Genomic DNA, 22,404 nt, shown 5'->3' on the forward strand with positions numbered 1-22,404 from the left:
TTTTAATTGGAAACGTTATTAAGAATTTATATAAGCCTTTAAATTTTGACCGGACAAAATGAAAGATTGAGCTTCAGAATGGCCGGTAGAAACTACGAAATGACCGGTAATTACCGGTCACCGGCCGTTATTTGCAACACTGGTGTAAAGCATCGGTATGGTCATAACTCAATTTTTGAAAAAATGGACTTAAGGCTTTCTTATTTTGATGCGACGATTTCTACAGCCATTCTCAAAGAGATGAACAGGGGACACACAAAAGGTCCCTTCACTATACCTCCTTTTAAAAATTTCCATCTTTCTCCTTTGGGTGGTGTGCCGAAGCCTGATGGTTCGATCAGAGTTATCCTTGATCTCAGCAGCCCAAGAGGGTCATCAGTCAATGATGGTATCTCTAGGGAAGCTTTTTCTGTAAAATATTCTAAGTTTGATGATGCGGTCGATTTAGCTGCTACACCTACAGGTTGTTTCATGGGAAAAAGGGATATTAGGCACGCTTTCCGGCTCTGCCCAATTCATCCGGAAGACTGGCCTTTAATGGTTTACTGGTGGAAAGGCAAGTATTACGTAGACATTGTGTTGCCTTTTGGTTTGCGCTCTTCCCCATACATTTTCAACACATTTGCTGACTCCTTGGAGTGGATTTGCAAAGTTAAAGGAGGAATTAAAGACATGTTACACTACCTGGATGATTATTTCTTCACTGGTTCATCTGTAGATATTTGTACACAGGCAATGAACCAATTTGACAGGATTTGTAACAGTTTGAACATTCCCCTAGCAGAGGACAAAAAAGAAGGCCCTTGTCAGACAATAACATTTTTAGGCATAGAAATAGATACTCTGAACAGGTGTTGTCGATTACCAGACAAAAAGTTAAAAGATTTGTTAGGTAAGTTACAAGGCTGGAATAATGCTTCTCAGACTTCAAAGCGAGAGTTGCTCTCGTTGATTGGTTCTTTGTCTTTTGCAGCCAAGGTCATTAAGCCAGGTCGCACTTTTATGAGGCGGTTGATTGACCTCTCCACATCGGTGACAGAGCTTAGTGACATAGTGGAAATTTCCGAACCTGCTCTTGAAGACATCAAGTGGTGGAGTGATTTTGCTCCGAGATGGAACGGGACCGCTTTTTTCCAGGATCCTGTAGTGACATCAGAACACTTAGATTTCTTCACAGATGCGTCTGGTTTCGGGATAGGTGCTGTCTTGGGTCCTAAATGGTTTTCTGTTGCCTTGCCAGCTTCTGCACAAGGAACTCCTATTCATATCTTAGAGTTTGTTGCAGTTGCCATGGCTGTAATTACTTGGGCGGATAACCTGGTTAATAAGCAGGTCACTATTTCTACAGATAATTTAGACATTGTTCTCGTTTGGCGTTCAGGTTCCTGTAAGACAAACTTTTGATGAAACTAGTTCGACACCTTTTTCTTTTCATTGCAAGGATGAACATCAATATTCTTTTGGTACACCTGCCAGGCAAAGATAATGTTTTTGCTGACTTACTTTCTCGCCTGCAGGTTGGCCGGTTCTTGAGTCTAGCCGAGTCCGCCAGTCCAGAACCTTCCAGGATCCCGGAGGAAGCATGGGAGATCTTAGACTTGCTCGAGACCGTTTACTAGCTGAAGGTATCTCTCGAAACTCTTTGCGCACATATCAATCAGGCTTCAATCGCTTTCAAAGATTTTGCTTCATGTATCGCTTTGTGTGGTTGCCGCCACAAGAATTACATTTAGAACTATTTGTCACTTCTCTTGCGAGACAAAGCCTACAGTACAATACAATAAAAGTATATCTCTATGGAATTCAGTTTTGCGCACTCCAACAAGGCGTCGAAGTTAGAATTGCTTCCATGCGAAGACTCTACTATGTCTGTAGAGGGATAAGGCGCACTCAAGTGGCTAGAAAAAGGACTCGAAATCCTATCACACCTGCACACCTTCGACAAATGTTATCTTTTATATCTAGCAGTCAACTTTCTGCCTACGACCAAGCACTTTGGAAATGTCTAGTGCTTACAGCTTTTTTTGGTCTTCTCCGAGTTTCAGAGTATACCTCAGCTAGTTCAAGGTCATTTGATCCATTAACAAATATTTGTGTGTCAGATGTTTCCTTACAAGGACCTAGTGTACTTATCAGAATAAAAGCAAGCAAGACAGACCCTTTTCGTGTGGGAACCAGCATCACTCTGTGGGAAGGTTGTGCCCCCCTCTGTCCTGTTAATGCCATATCTTCTTTTTACTTTTTCCGGATTACACGTCCACCTGGACCGTTCTTCGTTTTGGAATCAGGCGAATACATTACTAGAAGTCATGTCACCAGATTTTTAAATTCTTCACTGCGTGATGTCAACATCAGCACACATAGTTTTCGCATCGGGGGAGCCTCAGCCGCATCATCAGCTGGTATTCCTGACTCGGTTATACAATTGATGGGACGATGGAGAAGCAACTGTTTTGTGTCGTACATACATCTCAACAACACCACTCGAAGAAACTGGTCGAGAGAAATTGGACAAGTACGTGAACTAAGGAGTGTTTGGAATGATAAAAATTAAGACTTTCAAGAATGGTAATTGCTTGACGACGTGAACAATAAAAATGGATACCTGGACACTAACTGGTCAAATGAATTTGGTATACTTTATAGTTCTTAAAATCTAGTATTATTTTTATACCCAGGTCTTAGTTTGGGGATTTTGGGGGTTGGCTTCGCTACGCTACGCTTCTATTGAAAATTTTGAATCTTCTTCATGCCAGTGATGATGTAATCAATAAGATTATTTCCACCCGGTAACCAATCCGGTTGATATATTTCCACCCGGTAACCAATCCGGTCGATATGATATGATATTATGATATGAGATTATTTCCACCCGGTAACCAATCCGGTGAATGTCATTGCTGATTCCTGGCATTTATAGTGTTACTTATATGATTTTAGAAAAGCGTAAGCGGAGCCTTCCCCTTTAATTCCCCAAAAAATAATTATCTTCAAATTGAAATTATTCACTTCTCAGTTCCTTCTCGATGTATCAATTAACAAATCACCAAAATTCCGCCAAATTGCAAAATTGGCGAATGGGCTCATTCGCCAAAATTTATTCTCGCTAAAATTTATTCTCTTAAGGTATAAGCTTCAAAAATGTCAATTCGGTGCACACTACAGTATAGCGGAATCCTCGAGTTTGATAAATATTTCAAAGTTGTCGAAAGCCTTACAGGAGTAGAAACGTTGTAAACATTGCAGAGTGTAAAATTTGCCCCCCGTCAAAGGTTTATCTAAATCTAATAGCTGATATTGTGTGTAGCAAAATTTAAAAGCTTCCTCGAAAAAGACAAACTATGTTGTTTAAAGCTGTAAATTTTCGTGGGAATTGAACAAAGATTATTTGAACTGAAACAGATATTTATTCAGATTTAATGTCCTCGTCTTATTTACATCATAAGGCAATTATGTTAGACTGGAATCATAGCTGATCGACCCCCGTCAATAGGAATTGATGCTCCTGTGATGTATGAAGCAGCTCCTGACGCTAGAAACAAGATGGCTTCGGCTACTTCATCAACTGTACCAGCACGGCCAAGGGCGTGTGTCATTTTGCTCCTCTCCATTGCAGCCTGAAATAATTATTCAAGACTTTTACTTTCGTTCTTCAAATACCTGTTTTATATGTTTGGAACCTTGTTTGGGAGTATTAAAATGCTTTACTCCTAGGTTCCAAATAAACGTTCCCCGCTTGTTAATTATTCGAACATTTCCAACCCCCGGACCTTATTAGGACCCCTCCCCGTTTATTAATTTTTAAGAATATTTTCAGTTAGCAAAAAGAAGTCGCCTTATTTTGCTCCAAAAGCCTAAGTATATGATTTTAGCCTATATTTACCTTATTTTTGGGTTTTCAGAAGTACAATCTCCAACCCCCAGCAATTAGGTCCCCCCCCCGTTTATTAAAATTTCGAATATTTTCCAACCCATCCCCCCGTTAAATCGAACCCTTGTTTATTTGGCACCTAAGAGTAAATTGGTAACAAATCAAGATACACAAGCCCTTGCTAGACTCGTGTGTGAAAGAATAACCTTATCCTTCCCAGACATCTGACTATAGTACACGATCTAATAAAAAAGGTTGTTTTGCCGTCCACATACAGTTGATGCTTTCTCATTCGACATAATTGAAAGCCACCATTAATAAGAAACGTTCATAAACAACGTTCTACCATTTCGTTACGCTCTCTTATTCGATGAAAATCCAATTCCCCTTGAAAACTGAATTAATGAGCAGCAACTGTACAACTTAAATACTCCTGTGTCACAGAACCGCTAGGAGCCCAGCCCCACTGGAAGCATTGACAAAAATTTCGGCCCCGGTGAGAAAATACCTTAAAATTTCATCCCCATTCTAAATTGAATGCTTAAAAATTGAACTTCAAAACCATTGACACTGAGTTTTTTTTAACCTTTGAAGAAAGGAATTTATATCCCATTGGGATTTCAATAGGAATTTTCGTCCCCACTGAGAAAAATAGTTCCACCGGGGCTGTGAGACAGGGATGTACTTTAGTTCAAACGTTTTACTCAACCTCGTCCCCAATACGATTTGCTTTTTATATAGGATCGAAACGAAATCGAAACGACCATCAAAATTATAAAAAACTGAAAATCAGGCCCTGGGAACGAGGTTGACGTTTTACTTACTTTGACACTAGGATCTGAGCTGCTCGAGCATTTATCAGTGGCAATGATGCTTGGATTGACACAATTGACACGAACTTGATCAGCTCCTAATTCGATGGCTGCAGCTCTTGTGAACTGATCTAATCCTGCTTTGCTTATGCAATAAGCGCTAAAGCCGATTTGCTGAAAAAAGAAAGGACATTTTTGGGACTGTTTTTGTTGCTATAATATAGCTTAACAATTTTCAAAATATTTTTAAATCCAAATTATCAGGAATTTTCATATTCAAATGATTTTGTTCGAAAATTTTAAAATTGAAGAAATATAAAATTATGCCAAAGATTTCAGATGACAAATTTACTTACAGGACGTGAACTGCCCAGGGTTGACACGTTGATAACATTTCCTGTAATAAGAAAATTATAATTTCCTATAATTGTAATTTTTTCATAGAATATATTTTTGTTAAAGTTGATTTTTATTTGAAGGGGCATTTCAGAATTGAAATTCCTTATGCAGTCGCAAGTTCAAATTCATTTTAACAATCAGATTGTTGACAAGTTGATAGAAAATATCGCATAAAAGTGAAAAAATATACAATTTACCTTTAGTTTTCTTCAAGTGTGGTATCGCCATCTTTGTTAGTTGAAAAACGGATCGGATATTAATGTTCATCATTTTATCAAAATCTTCAGTCGATGTTTGTAGACAAGTTCCCATGATCAAATCTCCTGCATTATTGACCAAAACATCAAGTTGTTTGAAAGTCTCCATTGTTTTGTTGATCAAATTCTCAAGGTCACTTTGAACTGTTAAATCACCGACGATTGCCAATGTTTTTTGTTTGCTCATCTCTTCACATTTCTTGGCAGTCTCTTGCAAATTGGTTTCATCGCGGTCTGTGACAACGAGTCGAGCACCAGATTTTGCAAACATGTAAGCAGTGCCTTGACCAATTCCTGAGGCAGCGCCTAATTTTGAAAGAATAAATTAAATGTCAAACAGACTTTTATAACCCAATATTTCATAAAAAAAACAGCTTTTGCAAGCGTGTGCTATTCATAATGAAAAACAACAGGCTCGATATCGTCGAAAAATAAGAACACTTTAAAGAACAATATTGAGGCTCAAAATGGCTGTATTTCAAGCAATTCAAGGTTCAAATTGTTTACGGGTTATAAAGCCTCAATTTGCAAAAATGTTGCCCTAAAGTATTCAGTGGGTAAGAACAATTCGAAGCTCAGGTGCCTAAAATAATGAAAAAGGCTAACCTCAACAAAAATGAGTATGTTTCGAAAACACAGAGCTCGGGGAGGTACTAGGCTTGCGAGCTGACAGGGAGGTGCCGCCCGACTTTTGAACCTCGGACCCTTACCGGGACTAAAAATGAGAAAATAAAGGAACATTTTGTGAATTTTACGACCCTTACCGGGACAAATTTGACCAATGCTGACCAAATTTCGATATTTCTGGGGGTGAAAAGTTGAAATTTTGTTATTTCTCCAACCCTTAGCGGGACTTTGGAAATCCAAAAAAGGTACATACCTTCCATTTGCCTAAGTACCCCGGGACACTACCTACTGAAAACACCATTGACGATGGTTAGAATTAGAAAGAATTGACTGTGTATTTCAATTGGACAATCTATAGCCTGGATATCCAAGCTCAAAATTTTAGAAAAAACAAAATTTACCTCAACATACAAAGTTCTAAAATTATAGTGCTTGGTCTCCCTAGAGAATGAAAGTGGAAACCCATGTTTCCTAGCCAACCCAGGGCAGCAAAACAGAAATTGATATGGAGGACTATCCTATTTTTGCTTTAGAATTGCTCAACGCCGTGTAGATTGGCCCTTATGGTTTTAGCGAAGTGAGCGCAAGCAAGCGGACTGCATTCTCTTAAAAAGAATGCAAATCGCTCTAGGGAGACCAGGCTGTAAACCAGAACATAAAATATCAAAAACTAGGCTGTGAAATAGTTTACAGCCTGGATATCCAGGCTAGACAATCTAAAGAATCATTTTAAGAAAGTTTCAAAGAAGTAAAAATAGCTTCTAGTTACACGAACCTGTTACTAAGACGACTTTTCCAGAGAAGTCATAAACCACGTTTGATGAAACCATTTTTCTTTTCGACAAAGTCAAACCAATGTTACTGTTTTTGATACAAACTCTGTTGTTCGACCCAGAAGTGAGTTGTGATAAAAATGTTGGCCTATTTATGCTTTACTGCTCAACTCAAAATGTGAAAAACGATAACTGATAAATCTCTCCAGGGATAGAAGCTACACTCATCCGGAAAATAATTTGTCTTTTTTTTCATAAAAAAGTAAACTAGGACAATGAAAAAGTAATCCTAAATCAATTATCTTTTTTATAAACATTTATCCTATTGTTATTTTTGTCTCATGGGATTATTATGTACATTTTTACAAGTATGAGAAGTAGCATAAAAAGGTAAATTTTTTAGTTGATTCTCACAATCGAGTTGACATCAGAATTGTGTGTATAGATACATCGGAAAGAAACTATGGCCTCATCGAACGTAACCTTCGATTTCTCTGACAAAGTTGTTTTGATAACAGGTATGATTTTTTTTTACAAAATTATGACTTAATACAAAGGGAGAGGATTCCAATACAATTTTGTATCAAAATAATTATCAATTTAGCCCATTTTGGTTGCTCTATATACAGACCCAGTTGGTGGGGCCACCGTACCATGAAATATTTGGACAAAACTTCGTCCGTCGGTGGGAAAAGTTCCATGAAATTTTAACCACTATCATGGGAAATGGACTTTTTTTTATCCCCCAACTTTAATGCACTTTAAATCTTTTCCCATTGGATTTTTTGAGCTTGGAATATAAAATAATTTCAATCTCCAATTGGATTTCGATAGAAATATTCATCCCGAATGTGGGAAAAAACCTCACCTGACCTGAGCAATGAAAAATAGGTGCTTTTGTTTTTGTACCCGGGTACCCCAGGCAAACTAGGTGGCCCAGGACTTGACTAGTGTGAAGAAAGAGATAAAGTGCTACTGTATGGGAAATCTGAACATTCATTTTCACATCACACAATTATAGGCGCTGCCTCGGGAATCGGTCAAGGCACTGCTTACATGTTCGCAAAATCTGGTGCTCGACTCGTTGTCACAGATCGCGACGAAACCAATTTGCAAGAGACTGCCAAGAAATGTGAAGAGATGAGCAAACAAAAAACATTGGCAATCGTCGGTGATTTAACAGTTCAAAGTGACCTTGAGAATTTGATCAACAAAACAATGGAGACTTTCAAACAACTTGATGTTTTGGTCAATAATGCAGGAGATTTGATCATGGGAACTTGTCTACAAACATCGACTGAAGATTTTGATAAAATGATGAATATTAATATCCGATCCGTTTTTCAACTAACAAAGATGGCGATACCACACTTGAAAAAAACTAAAGGTGAGTCTACCTCGATTGAAGTCAAATTGGAAAGTTTCAAGGAATGAATTTGTCTTATTTTTTGGTTGAATAGGTAGCTTCTGATTGCGCGACAGAAAAAACTGAAGAAAAAACTGAAAATACTGACATAAAGAACGAAAACATAAATTCTGAAATACCGTTTGGCGAAAAATCACAAAAAAATTCCCACAAAGTTTTTCCTAGTTAAGTCTTCTGGTGGAACAAGCCTAACACCACACTGATCTTGTGTACTAATGTCTATTTTTTTCTATTACAGGAAATGTCATCAATGTCTCAACCCTTGGTAGCTCACGACCTGTAAGTAGATTTATTGTCGTTGTTTTGAAATCGTTTGACATTCCATTTTTCCTTGGTTTCTTGGTTCCATTAAAAACCGCATTACTTCGAATAAAGACGTCCTTCTTTTAAACGCATCCCATAGAGTAAGCACCCCTCCTAAAAAAATAAACGCCCTTGGTGTTTGTTCAGAGTAATACGATGTTTAAAACCTTCGAGGATTCCTATTACTCTAGTCATGCTGGCTCCAGTAAATTTCTGGGCAACGATAGCAACTAAATATCATTTTCATTTTCAGCAAATTGGCTTTAGCGCTTATAGCATGAGCAAAGCAGCATTAGATCAGTTCACAAGAGCTGCAGCCATCGAATTAGGAGCTGATCTAGTTCGTGTCAATTGTGTCAACCCAAGCATCATTGCCACTGATAAATGTTCAAACAGCTCAGATCCTAGTGTCAAGGTATTAATTTTCATAATGTTTTCAATCGAGGGTAAACTTCTCCAAGATAAGGTGTATGAAATTTTGATTTTCTGATCTTATTTTCTTGTGATTTTTTTTCCTGACCAAAACTACCCAGCACCTGAGTGAATACACTTGTCACCAATAAAAACACCCGCCAATCAAATTTCCACCCTGTTTGTCTTGTGATTTTTTGTGATTTCTAAAAAAAAATATCACGGACGATATTGACTTTCCGTGAATTTTTTTGCGCAATGCATCATGGGTAATCATTCGGGGAGATTTCGGAAAGCCGATATCGTCTATTCATGGTGTTTCGAAATTCGGGACGTTTAAAAGAGACTTGCGAACTAAAAAGGACGATTTTTACAGCATACTTTAGGCGTACAAACTTTCGCGAGCAGAAACTTTCGCGAATCAAGACATAAAAATGAGAATTTTCACATGAAAAAATGGCTTAGGGGGACAAATACTTTAATTGATTAAAAAATTCTGTCCTATGACTTGTTAGTCTTTTGGCAGGCTAAAAAGTGCCATAAATGTTACATTTTATTCAAAGTTTGAAGTCTTACAGATTTTCTATTTCGTCAAGAATTTTTCGTGAGCATAAACTTTTGCGAATGGCCCTTCCTAGAATTTTTAAAGACATATTTACCTTCGCGAAAAGGGCCAAAATTCGCGAAAATCGCGAAATTTTCTGCTCGCGAAAGTTTGTACGCCTAAAGTGTTTTAGACTTGTTTTGACAGCTTGAGTTCAAACTTTATGCTCGCCTAAACACAATCGCGTACCTGTTTTAAAAATAACTGTCACTTTTGTCAACCTATCGACATAATTCTCAACAGGGACTATTTCATATTTTCAGGCTGCAATGGAGAGGAGCAAAATGACACACGCTCTGGGACGTGCGGGTACAGTCGATGAAGTAGCCGCAGCCATCTTGTTTCTAGCGTCAGGAGCTGCTTCATACATCACAGGAGCAACCTTTCCTATTGACGGGGGTCGATCAGTCATGATTCCAGTCTAGAGAATTGCCTTATGATGTAAATATGATGGTAATATCAACTCTAAATACATTTTTGTTTCAGTTCAAACATAATTGAATTGTCTTTTTCTCCCTGTTAAAACTTTAAACCTTTTTTTCATCCTTTAGAAATGCATTTTACTGTTGTGTGTAGGCAAGATGTCATTTTTCGTATCAAAAAACCCGAAATTCCAGCCATCACTAAAAAAGCCAGACATTGGTAAAATTCCAATTTCGTTAGAAAAGTTCTGGATGGCTGAGATTCCCAAACAAGACCCAGCACTTTCCTTAACCATTTCGTCAATACGCTTCTTTTGAGCTATATGTATATGCGAGAGTTAAGGAACAATAGGAAGGCGGTGGAAAAATCGGGAAATTGGTTTTGGACTTTCCTTAACTCTCCTGAGATATCAAGAGATTTTTACTATGAGAAAAATTAAGTCTTACGAGGGAGTTTATTAAAAGTGAAATTGATTTGAGAATGGAAATTGTCACTGAACCATAAAAAATTACCCTTGCGACATAGATATAACAACAAAAATTCAACTCGACTCATTCAGCTGTGGCTTTCTTATACTATGGTGTTCTTATACTATGGTTATTTATACGTCAAAAGAATTAAAAATTTCAATATCTCAAAAAGTAAAAATCAAAATATTATGAAATTTTGCCCATTGACAGGTATTGTTATGAGTGCTGTTTGTGTTAATACTTTCTGTGAAACCTTACAATCGCTTAAATGATAGTAGAGTACGATGAAGTACTGAAATTTATCTTGTTGAAGTTGAAGAACTTTCTATTCTACCAGAAACCATGATCAACTGAAAATCTAAAGTAACGAGGGGGTTAAATTACGTGGATTTTAGAGATTTGCGTGTCATCTGCAAAAAGAAGTCCCAATTGAAATTAGGAAAGACATTATCCACGAAATATTCTTAAACGACACTCAGATGTTTACTTGCATCAATGACTGGTAGGCGTAGTGGTATAGTGGTTATCATCCTTGATTTCCGCCTGGGAGACCCAAGTTCGATACTCACCGTGCCACTATGATTCGCTTGACAAGTGAATATAGCTTTGCCCAGGTCAATGCTATGCGCAGGAAATTAGATACCTACTCTGATACAAGAGTGTGGGAAGATTAGGCTGGCATTGTGACGTGCCATGACACTCACGAGGTTTGGCCTCGCGTGAGCACCGCTCTCCCAGTGCCGTTCCAGTGTCGTTCCAGTGCCATGGTATACGCCAAGGCTCGGAAGCTCGCGTCTGTTAAACCGCAGTGCCTTTCAGTGCTGTGATTTCTACTCCTTGGGGAGTAGAACCCATTCCGAATGATGGAGGCCATATATCTATATATCTATCATCAAAGAAGCGTTAATAATGTGTATTTTAATAAACAACAGTAAGCTTGCATCCATGTTGCATCCTCTAAGGAATACGATCGAATTCATGCTTCTTATATTTATGCTACCAGTGGTTTTGTAGAGCTCCGTGATTCAACATGATCCATGATTTGGCGGTAGTAAAAAGAGAACAAGCAACATGATGATGAAAGTTAGATAGCAATGCAAAAAGAAAAATGAAAAAAATCAGTCAGAAAATATAGCGTTTAGCGAAAATACACAACACAATAAATTCATCATTGATTGTTGATAGGGGGAGAGGGAAGGGTTGTAGGAAAAAAATAAATAGGAAGTTCTGGTCGCAAAAATAAGTTTTATTGACAATTGAATCATGCTTGATGGTGAGCATTGTTATCAATAATGTTTTTGTGTGAAAAACATAGAAATATAAGGAAAAATCTAATGAAAATCCAGAAAAACGGCGATTATCGGCATTTTCAACCGGAAAAAAAATTTTCTCAAAAATGGAACTCGGCCATTTTTTGAGCATTGCCAATACGCATCTTTCTGCAAAAAATCAAAAGTAAAAATGAAAATTCGAGAAAATGCCAAAAAACCGGTTTTTCCGGCATATTTCCGGCATTTTCGGCTAGAAAATTTTTTTTTCTCCAAAATCGGGCTCTGTCACATTTTGGGCATTGCCATTTTGCATCATTGTACCAAAAATCAGAAAAAACTAATGAGCCAATCCTGAGAAAAGCTGGTAACAGACGGACTAACGGACGAACGGACATCGGTTAATTTATAGGACCTCTCTCTACCCCACCGAGGTAGGTCCAAAAATATGGTTTCTAATAGTACCATCCGGAAAATTGAGTCCTCCTCAAGAGCCCAACACCGAAATTTAATCCCCTCGAAAGTTTATCCGCTCAAATTATTACGGATGCTAATTTCAAAAATTTCATCATCTCAATGTGAAATTTTTTGGAATATTCTATATTCTTTAAAATACGAGTAACCTAAAAAAAGCTTTTCCAACCAAAAAAGAATAGCGGCTCTAGGCCGAGTCTAGGTAATGTTCTAGTTGATGAGTTGGGGAGTTGAGGAGTTGCTAGTTTCGAGTTAGGGAGTTTGTAAAAATTTACGGCGACCGAAAATTTTCTAATTTAAACTAATGTAGCCCAAAAGTACAAATTTCAAATTAGCCAGTACCAAACATATTATCGACTTTAACATCATGAAAATGGTAAGGTGCTGGCTAGCAAAGCCAAAATACTCAGTACTTCGTAGTACTGTTATGTCATTGTCATAATGCTGACAACATGACACGTTCTTGTAAAAATATTGACAAAATCTTTAAATACAATGATTGTCAAACAAATTCCCAAAAAAATATTGATCATACTGCAAGTGATGCTTATTGTATAAAAGGATATAAGTTTACAGTCATCTTAGCTTCAAAAAATTCGCAGAGATAGCTTATAGAGCTAGAAAAATAATGACACTTTCTTTTGTCATTTCATAATTGGAATTGATACTTTTTAATAAAAATTGTGATCACATTATAAAATACAATGGTTCTAAAGTCACTTTAATCAAGAATTATATTTATACTCAATGTGATGCAGGAAATATAAATGGATGTGTTTAAGGCAAATAAGCATACATGTTTTTTTTTATAAGCAAGTGTATGCCCCTTGGTCAGGCTCGTGTATGCTTAAGTTCTCAAAGCATCCAGGCATAGTTTATGCTTATTATATGCTTAAGAATTATGCTTATGATTCACCCCAAGCCAAGTTTTTTAATGAAATTTCAGAAATTTTGTAAAAAAATTGTTCAGATTTTGGGAGCAGTGGAATGTAGCTAGCCATGGAATGTCTTATTTTTTTACTTGACCTCTACCAAACCAGATAAAAATGAAACAAAAACAGATAAAAATGACCACTTGAAAAATATTTTAGGCTGACATATATGCTCATGTTATGCTTAGGAATTCTGCAAATCTGAGCCTTCATATGCTTATAAGCGTTATGCTTATAAAAAAAAAACATGTATTACAGGTGGTATATGTATTATACGTATTATATGTATTATATATTACTCTCATATTACATTTACTTTCAAAATCGTACTTTTGATGTATGTTATTCTTTTTCGGTAGCCGGTAATTTTTTAACTCCCCAACTCGAAACTAGCAACTCCCCAACTCGAAACTAGCAACTCCCTAACTCGCGACTAGAATAGTTTCCAAACTCCTCTAGTCCCGATGGCATAAAACAAGGGGTTAACCGATAATGGTGCAGTGGTGGTCGGAAATCGGAAGGGTCCTCTTTTTGCAATGGAAGATTGCTTAGGCAATTTTTGCCGGGAAAAACAAATTTTAAAATTTAGCAAAATATTCTGCGGAATTTCAGAAATGGCAATATTCTAAAATTCGCGCAATTTCGGACAAAAACCTTCAATTTAAACTTATACGTAGACTATGTTATAGTCTAAGACGAATCACTATCTAAGAAAAAAGCCCAACGCCAAAGCCGAAGAAAATTCGCAAACGGGTTTTTTGCCGAAAAGAGTTAACAGTCGGTAGAGTTGCCAGTCTTAAATGACAGATTTAAATGACATTAAATTTCTCATTTACAAAAACTGATAAATATAGGTAATTTAATCATGATAAACAAAGATGATTCTAAACTGTCTTCCGACAATACTGTACACGTTTTTTTTATAAGGAACACGTTTATAAGGAACTCGAGGCTGAAAATGGTTCAAAAAATAAGGAATTGTAAAGGAACTGCTCAGGCTGAGAATAAGTGTATTTGAAAATAATGTACCTTATTGGGACTAATTTGACCAAATTTTGATCTTTCAAGGGGCAAAAAGTTCAAAATTTCCTATGTAGTAAGGAACTCGATAAGGAACTTTGAGACTGAAATTCTCTGTAAAAATAAGGAACTCCAGGCTCAGAGCAAAGTTAAGGTTCCTTATAAAAAAACAACGTGTATTACAGTCTCGACTAATTCCAGAAGGCTGATGTAAATTCTCAAATTATATCAGGACGTCAAGTGAAATAAACGTTGGTGAAATATTCCAAATCATAATCTCAAATTGTACCAGAACGTCAAGTGAAATATTCCAAGTTATAATCCCAAATTAAACCAGGACGTGAAGTGAAATATTGCAAGTCATAATCTCAAATTGTACCAGAACGTCAAGTGAAATATTCCAAGTTATAATCCCAAATTGTACCAGGACGTCAAGTGAAATATTCCAAGTTATAATCTCAAATTGTACCAGGACGTCAAGTGAAATATTCCAAGTCATAATCTCAAATTGTACCAGAACGTCAAGTGAAATATTCCAAGTTATAATCCCAAATTAAACCAGGACGTGAAGTGAAATATTGCAAGTCATAATCTCAAATTGTACCAGAACGTCAAGTGAAATATTCCAAGTTATAATCCCAAATTGTACCAGGACGTCAAGTGAAATATTCCAAGTTATAATCTCAAATTGTACCAGGACGTCAAGTGAAATATTCCAAGTCATAATCTCAAATTGACCAGAACGTCAAGTGAAATATTCCAAGTTATAATCCCAAATTAAACCAGGACGTGAAGTGAAATATTGCAAGTCATAATCTCAAATTGTACCAGAACGTCAAGTGAAATATTCCAAGTTATAATCCCAAATTGTACCAGGACGTCAAGTGAAATATTCCAAGTTATAATCTCAAATTGTACCAGGACGTCAAGTGAAATATTCCAAGTCATAATCTCAAATTGTACCAGAACGTCAAGTGAAATATTCCAAGTTATAATCCCAAATTAAACCAGGACGTGAAGTGAAATATTGCAAGTCATAATCTCAAATTGTACCAGAACGTCAAGTGAAATATTCCAAGTTATAATCCCAAATTAAACCACGACGTGAAGTGAAATATTGCAATTTATAATCTCAAATAATACCAGGACGTCGTGAAATATTGCAAGTCTTGATCTCAATAATGAGGATGCTGTGCCAAATATTTCATTTCTGTATTGTGCTCTCTGCAAATTACTGCCATATTTTCCCATGCATCCAATTTCTGAATTTCTGATTCTTACCTAGAAAATTTAGAATAATAATCTGATAATTTTTACAGGTACGACTAAGTAACTGAACTTCTCGACAATTCAAATCAAAATGAGAAAATGTGAAAGTTTTCGAACAAGAAGTATGTTAAAAGCAGTCTAAAAGCAGTTTTAAAGTCCACAATCTGACAATTGACAATAAGTTCTTTGTTTGACATTTTTCAAAGTTGTCAAAGAACTGCTAACACAAGATGAAAATAACCTTTTAAGAGTGGAGGTATGAGGGTATTCACATATCTAATGAAACACTGGCTGTGATTCATAGGGTTCATAAGAAATATACAAACTGACTTACCTACTTAGTTTCTCTGTGTCTTTTTGCTGTATGTAGACTTGTTGAAAAATCATTTTAAAACAGCTTCTACAGAAGCATACTTGAGGAATAAGTACTCCCTTAAACTAAGTTATCTTGTAGTCTCAATAAAACAAATGAAGCAGGAGAAAAAATCCATAATGAGCTGGATTTTCACAGAAAAACCATAGATCCATCTTGTCCTTGTGTCTCTTCCCAGTGACCAGCGTGTTTTTGATCATTTGAACCAAGCTCGGCCTTTAAACTTAGGCGGTTTTCACCACGGATCGACTAACCAGTCTCACTGGTTAGTCCAAGCAAAACCGCAAAATCTTTTTTATGCCAAAGAGTTATCGTCCGTTTCTTCGAAACTCTCCCGCCGATTTTTTTCCGTATACCGCCAAAACGCCATACCGCCATTTTTTCCCGCCTCTACTATCACTGTAACGGACGATAACATCGTCTAACTTATACGTTATAGGATTTTTTGGAATTTTGGTTCTTTTGCAGATCAGACGGTTTTGACGGAAATCAGGGAGAAATTTGCGGAAATGTAGATATTTGATACCACTTAGCCCCCCCCGTCATTACCCTGGGTACCAGAGGTCAAGTTTTCATCAGAGAAAATATCGATATTTAATCGAGCTGTGATAATCTATCGGCAGGTCCAAAATGCATAAAACATAATGCATATTGCATAATGCATAATGCATAATATTTGAAAAATGTCAATTTTAGAGGCTATAATAAGGAGAATTTGAAAGATAAAACTTTCAACAAAACAAATATACCATTTTTTACCAGAAAATAAAGGGTAGAAAGCTGTAAATTTGAATTTTGGATGATGAAGAAAATCCATGATCCACTGAAAATGTTTGTCGCCATTTTGATTTTCATAGTTGTATTTTACAGAACGTAGTATAGTGTAGAAAAAACACGAAAATATCTCCTCCGTAAATTACTTTTACTCGTTTATTTACTCGAAAACGTAAATTTTATAACAGGAACTTTATTCTGGGTTGAGCAATTGCTAATAAATTTCATGGGTTTTCCCATTTTAGATAAGCTTTAGATAAGCCAATATCCAGCCAATATAAATTAAAGAGCTTCATGCGAAAGCTAGATCAAAGAAAATAGACTTCAAATCTTTTTACATTCGAATGTTTATGTGTTTACCTTTTTTGAGAAAGAAGAAGGGGGAAACCTTTCTGATCTGTTGCATCTTCTTATTATTTATGCTGACGGAAAACCCTTTGTTGTTATGATTCGAATGTTTTCTCTTTATCGTTCGGATTCGAAAAGTAGAAATATGCATATATCATGTCTCTGGGGAAATCCCTCTGATTGGAATGTTTACTACAGAAACTCTTCTAAAGAGGTTTTCGCAGTTTAAGCCTCTACAAAGGAGAGTTTTAGAAAATATAAAATCGTTCTGTAAATTACACAATACCATTATGCATTATGCAATATGCATTATGTTTTATGCATTTTGTACCTGCCGGATAATCTATCTCTTTGCTTTACTACTTCCTGGGAGCACGGGCGGAGAGGGCGGTTTCCGCCTTGAATCTACCCGAAAAATTCAAAATTTGAAATCGAAATCGAAAGTGACTCAGTTTATTTCAAAGCAAAATGGTGGATGCCAAAGTCCAAATAATTTTAACTTTTCAAACTTCTTTAGTTTTTACCTTTACAAAGAAAAGAACAAGTATCGTGTAAGGTATAATTCTGCTGTGTTTATATTGCATCATTCAGGTGGTTGTACTCTGACTGTTTGTGTATCGTAAATTGCTTCAATAACAATACTTTTGCTTGAGAATATTTTTTTCATTCTTTTTAAAAGTGTGGTTGGGTCGGTTGGGTTCAAGTTGTGTTAACACTGCATCAAAGATCTATTTTTTTGTTTGTCGATCGATTTTTATCATTTTCATTTTGGAAAGCATGATATTATCATAAGCATAAGCACAATGAGGTTAGTAAAGTTTTACACATCCTAGCAATCAGGGATTTCGTATAAATAAATCTCTTCAAGGCTTTGCGGCCACACACGAAGGAGTGTTGTTTACAGAACCCATCTGTGAAAAATTAACTATCTTTCCTTTCTATTATCTATGGGACTGCATATCCAAGAGAGACCCTATTTTAAAGAAAAACCCTATCAGTTTAGGGGCCGTCGACATTCGACTTTCGAATTTTTTAACGGCATTTGGCCGTTATGGTTCTGACCCCTTCCCCCCCTCTACGTTAACGGCCATCAAATTCTCTAAAGTTAAAAAATTGTCAAAAATCGATGAAACTCTAAATTTTCTCCTTGACTTTCATCGTTGTTCCGTCAGCCATCTTTAATATCGCTACGGCTTCGCTCAGTTTACATTTTAAAAATAACGGAGATAATTTATAAACTATTTTCCGAAAGTTGCGCGAATTAATTATCTCCGTAATCATAATCAAAAGAATAGTGGCATTTCAAAGAAAAAAAACCGACCGTCTGCGAAATTCAAGAGCCGCGCGGACCGTCTAAACAAATGGAACACGAGACATAAACATCGGGTCGTTTGTTTTGGTTGAAATTATTCTAAAAAATAGCGAAGTGAATACTTTAGGTATGTGACTTTAGCAGATCTTAGTTGATAAAAGGAGGAAAAGAAATATGGAAAGTAACATTTGTATGGAATAAATGTCTCAAAAATCAATATTTTCTGGTGAAAAGAATTGATATGTGGTGAGTTGACCCCTAAAGAGATTTTCGACCTTCCCTTAACGGCACATGGTCGACCCCCCTCCCCCCCTTAACGGCCAAATGCCGTTAAAAAATTCGAAAGTCGAATGTCGATGGCCCCTTACATCAAAATGCCTTGAAAATGTCAATATGAAAATTGCGTAAACAGAAAGAATGTATGTCTCGCTCATTATAAAAAAGGCCGAGACAAACTTTCAATAATTGGATTGTAACAAAGTCTCTTTTGTTAAGTCACCAGGGGGTAAATAAAACAGACCTTGATACATTTATCGTTCGTTTCAACTTGACGATTCGTTTAAAACTCATATTTCCAGACGGTACTAATCGAACGCTTCGATTACGGAAGTAATCGAAGATAATCGAAGTAATCGAATGATTATTTATCGATTACTGCTTTCGATGACAGGTAATCGAACGCATTCGATTACAAAAATCGAATGCATTCGATCACAGAAATTTCGTAAATTGGGTGAGTATTCGATTACCCATTCGATTACTTTTCAATGACCCTTCGATGACGTTCGATAATCCTTCGATGACTTCGATAACCCTTCGATGACTTCGATAACCCTTCGATGACGTTCGAAAACCCTTCGATGACTTTGATAACGCTTCGATGACGTTCGATAACCCTTCAATGACTTTGATTATTGCAAATTATTCGATTATCTTCGACAGTCAGGCAAATCCTTGCATTTGCACGGGGTGTGCATTTGCAACGGGTTTTCCCGACCCTGTGCAAATGAGCTAGAACGCGTCAGGCAAATACGTCAATTTCAACTTTAAAGTGAAAACGGGGGAAAATGAAGATGAACGGGGCTTTCATTTTTTCTTTACGAGATTCTTCATTCGTTAATAAAGAATTGTGTCCATTGAAAAAAGATTCCACCCATTCAATCTTTTTTAATCAAGCAAAATATTTTTGGTAAATTTGACTTGAGTATTTCTAAACGCCCGCGTCTAGATCACGCGATTTCGCTACTCGAAAAATTTGCATACGGAACCCGCCCTTGCCGGCTTTCTTTATGATGCGAACGGCCTTGAGGATCGTTAAAATGCGATTTTCGTATTTGCGTTATGTCGATATAGAATACTATTCAGTGATACCTAACACTCCTAAAAATACACCCCTGCATCAGAATCATATATATTTTCTTCCCAAACATTAGACTTAGCTTCACTGCTAACAAAAACGACTGATCCGATTATTTCAATACTTTGTTGAAAGTTCAAGCTCAAATAAAGTTTTTACTTTTCTTTTTATTCAGGAGAAATGGATCAAATGAAGCGGAGACGATTTGTCAATATCACAATCATTACGGACTGCTTTCACTAAACTCAAGAGACAGCGTAAGTTACATTGTTGTATGTATGAAACAATTATCTCATCTAGATCTATTAAGTGGATAAATTTTGGCGAGGATTAAATTTTGCGAATTATGCCAAAATTCGGCAATTCGCCAAATTAAATCCCCGCCAAATTTAACAAAAAGAGAATTATGTGAAAAATCACAACTTTTTAGTATATTCTTGAGTAATTTTCACCCATTTCAGTGTGACAAAATTTCCAATTCACCAAATTAAATTCCCGCCAAAAATCGTCTTTTGGCCAATCGCCAAATTAAATCCACGCCAAAATTTATCCACTTAAGGTATGTTGAAATCTAGATCGATTTTTGTGCTTCCCATCAATTAGTGTGCGACAATCACTTTTTCTAGTTTCAAGCTTAACAAAATCTACCGTACCACGGATCTTCCACAGTCATAACTTCAATTTTCATTCTTTATTTAGTGTGCCGCCACCAATGTACCAATTGTTACCATTATGAGCTGTTCAAGGAGAGCGTGTTGCTCGAGAGTCGTGAAGAAGAAAATAAGAACCATCTTTTTTTATTAAAGTTAACAATTTATAAAATAATATTAATATACGTTATGAAATAAATTACATTAAAAAAAGTGGCCAAAAATAAAAATGAGGCCATTGATCATTACAATCAAATTAATAGAATATAGACTGTAACTTCGTTGGTCTTTCTTTTCTTTATGGGCATTGTTTTCATTCTCTCACGCACATACACCACTGTCTTTGTGCCGCCCCGGTGGAGCTTTTTCCTTCAGTGTGGATGAAAATTTCTATCTAATCGTAGTGTCCAGACGATTTTTGGCTAAGTTTTCTAGTGGGGCGGGGGGCTCCACCGGACCTCTGACACAAGGGTATTCTCCAGAGGGTTTCCATCATATTCTCGCCCTCGCCATTGAATGTGTATCATTATGATATTACAACAGCGTTGGAAAATGTGGAAAATACACGTCTCACCTGGATATGATCGCAATTGTGTTCCCATAAAAAATGAAAACTGAAATAAAAAAGAAAAAGAAGAAACGGCGAGAGAAGAATTGTTGTAATTCATCCTATCTTGACCACTGGAGAACTAAAAATAAGTATGGAGTGGCGGGCGGGATCGGGATTCTGAAACACCGTTATCTCACAATACCCGTATTCTAAGTTTCATATGTTCCGCATTCGAAAATCGAAAGTATGCGGCCGCGCGGATAAACTCTTTCGCTACAGCCTCACGCCAGCATAAGAAGGAACAATTCTTGTTTTCCAAATCAAAATACAAAGACAATAAAGAAGGATTACCTGGTATATCTTATTGAATTTGATTCATCTTCTTGATATTGATTCTAAACAAAAAGAATGGTGCTAATTGATTGTAAAACCATTGCAAAATCTTAAATTTTATAATTTTCCACCCCGTGCAAATGCACAGAGTTCCAAAAACCCAGTGTATTTGCACCGGGTTTTTGCGCTACTTTCGATTTCGACCCGTTGCAAATGCAACGTAGCGGACTCCGTGCAAATGCAAGGATATTTGCCTGACTGTTCGACGACCCTTCGACAATCTTTCTTCGACTACCCTATATGATACATTCAACTGTACCGTATTACTTCGCCCGCGGCGTTTATTTAACTTTTTCGATTTTAGGAGGAGCGTTTATTCAAAGGGGGCGTTTATTCGAAGTAATACCGTCGTTTTACATATTTCCTTTCAGTTTCCCACACTAAGAAGAAGATTCCTGTGAAAGACCAAAACTCCGGGTAGTTAAAAAAAACGAGCTTCGAAAAATTATTAGCCCACCCAGCAGGCTCTCCCGTGTGCACAGTACAATGTACGGCCTGGTTCGATTAAACTTTGCTGTTGAAATAAACGAGGGAATAAAGAGATCGAAGCCTTCGATGACAAGTCGAAGTAATCGAATGGTAATCAAATGGTAATCGAAGTAATCTAATAAATCTTACAAACCAATAGTAATCGAATTAATCGAAGAGTAATCGAATTAATCGAAGAGTCATCGAAGGGTCATCGAACATTCATCGAACGGTAATCGAAGAAGATGCAGATATTCTGAGGCTGGTGAGTATTCGATTATTTCAAAATTTCGGCGTAATCGATAAGTCATCATTCGATGACGTTCGATTATATTCGATTACTATCGATTACAATCGAACGTTCGGAACATTCGATTAGTACCGTCTGGATATTTGGGGTAGGTAAAATATGTACAAAGAAATTCATACTTTTCCAACCCGGCGAATCTTTAAAAAAGAAGCGAACAATAAAATATAATTACCCTTTCCAAATAAACCTCTTCGGTGGCGAGCGTAGTCTACTCTGACGTATTGTAAAATTTATGTGATGGGAGTTTGACATAGTAATGTAATGTTGTTTGGGGAATTATGAAGTTTTCTGGAATTTCGCTTGCATTTACTCAGGTTGATTTTTTATGACTTCTAATGGTACTTTTTCTAATGAGTTTGATTACTCTGTTCTCACACTTATGTCTTTTTTTTTTGCGTCCTTTTCCATGATTACTTTTATTTATATTCTTAAAGACAGGTAAGAAGGCATATTGATGTAACTGCCTATTTTAAAAACAGTGCTCGAATGACCTCTCGGTATATTGGGGGAAAATTGCATCATTAATACAC

The 22,404-nt window shown here is 36.6% G+C and overlaps 4 protein-coding genes across 4 annotated transcripts in view; 3 read left to right on the top strand and 1 right to left on the bottom strand.

The window, feature by feature from the left end:
* Positions 1 to 22,404, top strand: part of LOC136809289 (ubiquitin recognition factor in ER-associated degradation protein 1-like) — a 73,574-nt gene that overhangs the window by 22,282 nt on the left and 28,888 nt on the right. The gene's annotated exons all lie outside the window — the stretch shown is intronic.
* Positions 79 to 1,404, top strand: LOC136809505 (uncharacterized). The gene has a single exon (XM_067066044.1). The coding sequence runs from the start codon at positions 79 to 81 to the stop codon at positions 1,402 to 1,404; it is 1,326 nt and encodes a 441-aa protein (XP_066922145.1).
* On the bottom strand, positions 3,385 to 6,883 carry LOC136809292 (3-oxoacyl-[acyl-carrier-protein] reductase FabG-like). Its single transcript, XM_067065807.1, has 5 exons — positions 6,742 to 6,883; positions 5,280 to 5,645; positions 5,040 to 5,080; positions 4,696 to 4,857; positions 3,385 to 3,617 (listed from the first exon to the last, which is right to left on the bottom strand). The coding sequence occupies exons 1-5, from the start codon at positions 6,794 to 6,796 to the stop codon at positions 3,456 to 3,458; spliced, it is 786 nt and encodes a 261-aa protein (XP_066921908.1). The 5' UTR covers positions 6,797 to 6,883; the 3' UTR covers positions 3,385 to 3,455.
* On the top strand, positions 7,138 to 9,980 carry LOC136809290 (uncharacterized oxidoreductase TM_0325-like). The gene is made up of 5 exons (XM_067065806.1): positions 7,138 to 7,257; positions 7,761 to 8,126; positions 8,404 to 8,444; positions 8,722 to 8,883; positions 9,747 to 9,980. The coding sequence occupies exons 1-5, from the start codon at positions 7,203 to 7,205 to the stop codon at positions 9,906 to 9,908; spliced, it is 786 nt and encodes a 261-aa protein (XP_066921907.1). The 5' UTR covers positions 7,138 to 7,202; the 3' UTR covers positions 9,909 to 9,980.

Source organism: Clytia hemisphaerica, unplaced genomic scaffold, assembly GCF_902728285.1.
Source record: "Clytia hemisphaerica strain Z4C2 unplaced genomic scaffold, Clytia hemisphaerica genome assembly, whole genome shotgun sequence".
Classification (NCBI taxonomy): domain Eukaryota; kingdom Metazoa; phylum Cnidaria; class Hydrozoa; order Leptothecata; family Clytiidae; genus Clytia; species Clytia hemisphaerica.

Bases quoted from the DNA above. Each gene is read 5' to 3' on its own strand.
- LOC136809505 (XM_067066044.1), top strand. From the start codon at position 79: ATGGCCGGTAGAAACTACGAAATGACCGGTAATTACCGGTCACCGGCC.
- LOC136809290 (XM_067065806.1), top strand. From the start codon at position 7,203: ATGGCCTCATCGAACGTAACCTTCGATTTCTCTGACAAAGTTGTTTTG. The intron at 7,258-7,760 runs GTATGATTTTTT...ACACAATTATAG, and splicing joins CAAAGTTGTTTTGATAACAG to GCGCTGCCTCGGGAATCGGT. The intron at 8,445-8,721 runs GTAAGTAGATTT...TTTCATTTTCAG, and splicing joins CCCTTGGTAGCTCACGACCT to CAAATTGGCTTTAGCGCTTA.
- LOC136809292 (XM_067065807.1), bottom strand. From the start codon at position 6,796: ATGGTTTCATCAAACGTGGTTTATGACTTCTCTGGAAAAGTCGTCTTA. The intron at 5,646-6,741 runs GTTCGTGTAACT...TTTCAAAATTAG, and splicing joins AAAAGTCGTCTTAGTAACAG to GCGCTGCCTCAGGAATTGGT. The intron at 5,081-5,279 runs GTAAATTGTATA...TTCTTATTACAG, and splicing joins ACACTTGAAGAAAACTAAAG to GAAATGTTATCAACGTGTCA.